This window comes from Anolis sagrei, chromosome 9 (assembly GCF_037176765.1).
Source record: "Anolis sagrei isolate rAnoSag1 chromosome 9, rAnoSag1.mat, whole genome shotgun sequence".
Classification (NCBI taxonomy): Eukaryota; Metazoa; Chordata; class Lepidosauria; order Squamata; family Dactyloidae; genus Anolis; species Anolis sagrei.
The window spans coordinates 12,596,650-12,602,913 of record NC_090029.1 but is presented as its reverse complement, the minus strand read 5'-3'; the positions used below and the strand labels follow the sequence as shown (position 1 = coordinate 12,602,913).

At 47.3% G+C, this 6,264-nt stretch overlaps 1 protein-coding gene across 1 annotated transcript in view; it reads right to left on the bottom strand.

Moving 5' to 3' along the window:
* TBC1D2B (TBC1 domain family member 2B) overlaps positions 1 to 6,264 on the bottom strand; it is a 41,125-nt gene continuing 34,861 nt past the window's right edge. The window contains exon 13 of the mRNA XM_060755684.2: positions 1 to 3,683. Coding sequence (XP_060611667.2) covers positions 3,488 to 3,683 — 196 coding nt within the window. The 3' untranslated portion in view covers positions 1 to 3,487. The remainder of the gene's footprint in view (positions 3,684 to 6,264) is intronic.

The following is a 6,264-nucleotide window of genomic DNA, read 5'->3' as shown; positions in this document are numbered from 1 at the left end:
AATAGAACATTGTTTTTATTGCCTGATTTGCAGTGCAATGATTCCCGACAAAACCAGGGAACCTTTTCATTGCATTACATGTCATCGCCTTGTTTCCAACAAGAAAGATTTCCTGTACAAAAAACGATGGAGGAGTATAAAATACTGAGAAGAGAGACCAGCTGGGCTTCCTTTGGGAGAGAGGCAAGGAAACACAACGGCAATCCCTTGGTCCTTAATACATACAAAGGTAAATCCAGCAAAAAAAGTGGGGGGAAACAGCATTTCGAATCCAAGCCTGGAAACACCTTCTCTATGAAGTCCCTCCAGGAAAAGCTTCCTGCATTTTAGCAGGACTTTGTGCAAAGCATGTGTTCATTGTGCCCAGCAAAATGATTCTGAGACCAGCTATAGACAGAATACATTTGTGTGTGTGTGTATTGCTGTTTCAGCAAATGTGAGCTGTGCAGCCACAAGATCCTTTTTCTGCCTTCAACGGGACCCTCTGTGTGGCTGAGGATCCGGCCCAAAGAAGCCGAAGTGAATACTTAAAACAGAGGACGTGCATACGCCGCATATATGATATGTAACACGTCTTTGAATTCTTTACCAAAAGATTATTTAGAAAAAAAAACATACTGTAGAAATAAAGGAGACCCCAAAAAGGCCCCAAAAGGAGAGTTGGTCCATAAGGAAAGGCCCATCTCCAGTCATTCATATCTCTGAGTTTTTCTTTCTGCGTTTGGTCCAGCATTGAAGAGGCTCCAATCCATCCATATGAATCCAGGTGCAAGGAATGGTTCTGTAGCAGGCATGGGCCAACTTTGGCCCTCCCTCCAGGTGTTTTGAACTGCAACTCCTACAATTCCTGTTCAAAATTGTGGGAGTTGCAGACCAACACTTGTAAGAAGGGCCGAAGTTGGCTCATGCTTGTTCCGTAGAGTTGTTTTCAAGTCACCATATTGTTCTTTTTGCAGAAAGCAAGGGTTTGCATTAAATAGGATAGGAATGGATGCAAACTGTCCTTGCAGCTGGCAAAAGAGCGGGTTATAGGAGTCTGTTCTTGCAGCGGAAATGGATGGATCCTCTCCGCTATCAAAGGAACAGAGGAATCCAAATCTGAGGATCTTCAGGAGGAACCGGTATAATTAGGCCAAATGCAACTGAGTCACACTGACTGAGTACTGAATGTCTGAAGGCAGCGACTGCCATTGCAGGAGGTCCCGGTGGCCTCGATTATAACTTTTCCGGACCAGAGATTCCTCCAAAAAATTAAGATACGGGAATGTGCCAGAGGTAAGGATACTATAGTATGGGCAACGATGCAAGGAAACGGGTCACTGGGATTAAAAAGGGAGGAACAACGTTGCCCAGTTTGGAAGCTTCTATCCTGACGAACCGTTGACCGCATCCTGTGTGGCTTCCTTTCTTTTTTAGCAAACAAGAGATTGTAGATGGACGGATGGAAATCCAAACTGAGACATTGAAATGATTTCCCCTAAAACCAGGGACAAGCAACGAAGAATAAACAAATCAAACTGTGAAGCCTTTTCCCCATTTGGTTTTCCTCTTCCTCTCACAGAATCACTTCCCATTTTGAAGAAGAGCTCTCCTTGGCCTGAAGTGGGACCAAAACATGAAAGCAAAGGCTTCTGGGGACAAAAGGCAAATAAATAGTGGGGGCAGCACCCAAAAGCTGTCCTCTGAGATATCTCCTTCCCTATTGAAGGGAAACAGTGTATTGTGTTCACGTTGGACCAAAGTCTTATTGAGGCCTCAACACTGTGCTGCAAAGAATGCCACCAAAGGCCAGCTTGATAACACACTGCAGGGCATATCAGAAAAGGGAAATGGCTGCGATCCACACAAGGATCCAGGGAGGTTTTCCAGGCACATGGGGTGCTGTTGCAGAAGTTAAAGTGAGATACAGTGATATTGAAGGGGGCAAAGAAGATAGCAAAAGCCAAGATGGATGGAGGAAGGATGGGGAGATGGCAAAGAAGGGTCCTTGATGCTTTTGCATCGCAAGAAGAGACACCAAGCTCAGGAAAGAGGAGAAAGTGCAACTAGGACACGAGGGGCAACCCTCAGGCACTTGGGGGCTGTATTTGCTCCAGAGACCCTTCAAGGGCCACCCATAAATATACTCACGGCACAACCAAAACAAGCCATTCACCTCAAAGGAATGGGCCCATTACTGCTTTTGTGTGCGTCACACTCATTCAGCCAAACTAAAGGCAACACATTTTTGCAAAGATCACAGTGATAGGATCATCGGGAATTCCTCCGCCCGCCACCTTCAAGAAGCCTTCAAGGGCCATGTATAAATATACTCACAATGGTACCAATAAAACAAACCATTCACCTCAAAGGAATTGACACATTGCTATTGTTTGCTTCACGCTCGTTCAGCCAAACCAAAGAGGAGATTTCAAGGCAAAAGGGATGTTAGATTCACTTCCTGGGACGTTCTCCAGGAGACATGGCCCAACTTGCCCCACCTCAATGGGTTTCATTAGGATTAACCAATTGCCTTGTCCATTAAAAAGGCATGCTTCTCAAGGCAAAGTCCCCAAGAAAGGGATGGGAGAGAAATCCTAGCATCAGGGTTCATTTTGGACACGTCAGGGATGCTCCGGTGTCTTTCAGAGCATCAGGTCAAGGAGACACTGCCATCAAAATAATAATGATAATAACGACAGTGATAATCTTCCGTGCAAGTTGCAGTTTGGATAATCAATCTTCCCTGCAAGTTCCATCTGACATTTGCTGACTAATCTTAAAAAGAGACATGATTGGCTTCTTTGGACTCCCCTCTCCTTCCTCCCCGCTCCTACTCTTTTCTTTCTTGGGAGGTTTGAGAAGCCGTTTGGCAAAAATAATCGGCTTCAGGCAGCCTCTTCAACATATTTTCCTCCCCGACCTGAAGAATATATATATATATAGAGAGAGAGAGAGAGAGAGAGAGAGAGAGGAGACCTGATGGGCCATCCAGTCCAACCCCGTGCCAAGAAGCAGACACACACACACACATACACACACACTCAATACATGTCAATAGTTGGATTATGCTTCAACAAGAATAGGCTGCCCTCAAGCAACCAAAGGCTGATGCGGAAGCTTAAACACTCGAAGGTGACGAGGAAAAGGGAGCGAGGATAAACCGTTGAGAACATGGTGCCCTGTTCAGGGGAAAGTTTAGGAAGTGGAGGCTTGCTTGTGACACAGGCCACAAGCAATGAAGGAAGAATGAAGGAAGAATAAGGCAATGAGCTAAAAAAGGAAGAAAAGGACACCTGAGGAAAGGAGGAGAATAAGACAGAACCAATAAGGCAGCTCAGCTGCACATTTGGGACATAAAGTCAGGGAAGTGCTCTGTGCAAAGCAAGGAAGTGCTCAGTGTGGACGTCCGCCCTGCGGATTCCCACTTGTGGGTTCCAATGTGGGAGGGGGAAGCGTGCCCTGCAATATGGCTTTGAAGGAGAGAAGAAAAAGATCCAGCACGGCGCTAGGCGTCCTCGTCGTCGTCGCTGATGAGGTCCCTCTTCTCTGGGTGGGTTTCGCGCTCACGCAGAAAGTCCTCCCGCATGGCCTCCAGCTCCAGCAGCTCCAGACGCACCTTCTCCAGGTGGCAGGCCCGGCGGTTGCGGATCTGACGCAAGGGGAAGGGGTTCAGGTCCCCAAAGGCGATGCCCAGCAGCTTCCTGCAAAAAAGAAAGAGAGAGAAAGTGAGAACAGCCACCAGATGGTGAAGCCAGGCATATCGCTTCCCATGACATTTTTTAATTTATTTATATCCAAAACACCTGGAGCAGGGGTCCTCAAACTTTTTGAACAGGGGGCCAGTTTACTGTCCCTCAGACTGTTGGAGGGCCGGGCTATAGTTTACACGGGAATATTGTGAAACATTTATTTTATATATTATGAAAATTTATTTCTAATTGCAAATAAATGAAATTTTGACTCGAAGCATGTTGTAGCATGGATAACAGGCTTACTATAACAGCAGGAAACCCATGAATATGTTTCCTGATCAGCCTATTGGCCGAATTCCCATGACCTCTTGTCATCATAGTTTGTGGCAGCCACACAAAGTTTCTGGAGGAGAATTACTACTTTCAAAGTAAGAGCCGCACAATTAAACAGAAAATAACAATTTCAAACCAGGAACAAATTTCTGTTCTTCAATATTATTATTATGCTTATTTATACACCACTTTTTGTCTTCACAAGGAGACTGTGGGCACTTCCAGAAAGGCCCTATATCCTAGGATCTGATCCCAGGTTTTCTGCTTTAAACTGGATTATTTGAGTCTGCACTGCCAGTTAATCCGGGATAAACAGAAAACCTAGGATCAGATCCTGGGATATGGGGCTATGAAAGGGCCCTTCCAAACAGCCATATAACCCAGAATATCAAGGCAGATAATCCACAATATCTGCTTTGAACTGCATTAACTGAGTCCACACTGCCAAATAAGCCAGTTAAGTGTGGATTTTTTACAGCTGTGTGGAAGGGGCCAAAGCAGCTTACATTTCAATACAATTTTAAATCTACAAATACGTGACACATTACAATAGCATTAAATATCATTGCTATTCTTTAAAGCAGGCATGGGCCAGCTTGGGCCCTCCTTGTGCTTTGGACTTCACCTCCCACAATTCCTAACAGCCAGTAGTGCAGTGGTTCTCGACCTTCCTAATGCCACAATCCCTTAATACAGTTCCTCGTGTTGTGGTGACACCCAACCATAACATTATTTTTGTGGCTTCTTTATAACTTCAATTTTTCTACTGTTATGAATCGTCATGTAAATCTCTGATATGCAGGATGTATATCCAACCTCCTGCCATAAGGGAAAATCACAATCAAGGCACTCCTGTCAGGTGGCCAGTCAGCCTTTGCAGGCTGAACGTCGTGTTGTTCTTGCTGCTGCTGTTTTGGAAGAGGAGGAAGGAGAGGAAGAGGAGGACAGTAGGTCCCTCCCCCGCCTGCCCACCAGCCACCAGGAGTGGCAGAAGCAGCATTGTTGGAGACGCAGCAGCAGCAGCAGCCTTGCTCCTCTGGCCTTTCTCTCCTCTTCCTCCTCCTCCCTCCTCTTCTTCTTCCTGAAAGCTGCTTTGGTAGTGGTGGTAGCACCGGAGAAAGAAGGAGAGAGGGAGGGAAAGGAGGAGGGAGAAAAGAAAGGGATTTAAAAAGGAGAGGAGAAAGGGAGAGAGAAAAGAGGGAGAAAGAGAAAAGGAAGGGGGAAAGAAGGTGGGGGGGGGGGGAAGAGAGAAAAAGAAAGGAATAGAGCAAAAGAGGAGAGGGAAGAAATTCCTTCCTTTTACATGTTTTTAATGCTTCTTTTTTGTCTCCTTCGATTTGCTTATCATTTGCATGTCCCTGACTCCTTCCTCCCCATCTCTCTCCCCCCCAATACACGGAAAGAGCTTTAAAGCGCATACACACAGCAGGCATGGGTGTTTGAATGACTTCTTTCCTCCCCCTCTTCCAAGCCGGGGAAGAGTGGGAGAAAAGCGCACCGGATGGAAAGTCTGGAAGGAGAAATTTGAGAGAGGGTCGTTGGGCTGAGGGTGAGCTCTTACTCCCTTTTCCTTGGAAGGGAGTTTGTCCTGGGATCAGAAGCCTTTCAGTCCCAAGTCAGGGGAGGTGGAGAGGGGGCTGGAGGAGGATTTGGGATGCTTTCCTTCTCTCCTCTGCGCACAGCTCCCCTTGAGCAGTTTAGTTCCAGGGTTTGGGAGAAGCATTGGTTGGGAAGTTGGTGGCTCATTTTGGCTGTGTGTGTGATAGAGAAACACAGAGAAGGAAGCTGTGTATGTGCATGCATGCGTGCTTTGATAGGGCACCAAGCTTCAGACAGTGCCGGTCCCTTTCTTTTTTTGCTGCGGCCGTGGGGTGCCTTCCTGCCTGTTTGGCGGGTGGGCCCGCAAACGGGTCATGTAAAAAGCCCCTTTAATTAACAAACTCCTTTCGCATGACGCCATCTGTGCGCCCACCCGCCAAACAGGCAGGAAGGCTGTGCAGGACGAGCGAGGTCTACCTTGAAAAGAGCCTCCCGCCTGCCCTGTGCGGCGCCCAGCAAGGCCGTGCCCCTGCCAAGGGGCAGCCCTTTGGGGCGCGGTGGCCCAGTGCATCCAGGGGACGGATAAATGCCCCCGGGGGCCACGTCCAGCCCGCGGGCTGTAGTTTGAGGACCCCTGACCTGGAGGGAGGCCCCCAGTTGGCCCATGCTGACTCAAGAAGCTTTATCCCCACACATTGTGCATGTCATTTTGTATTCC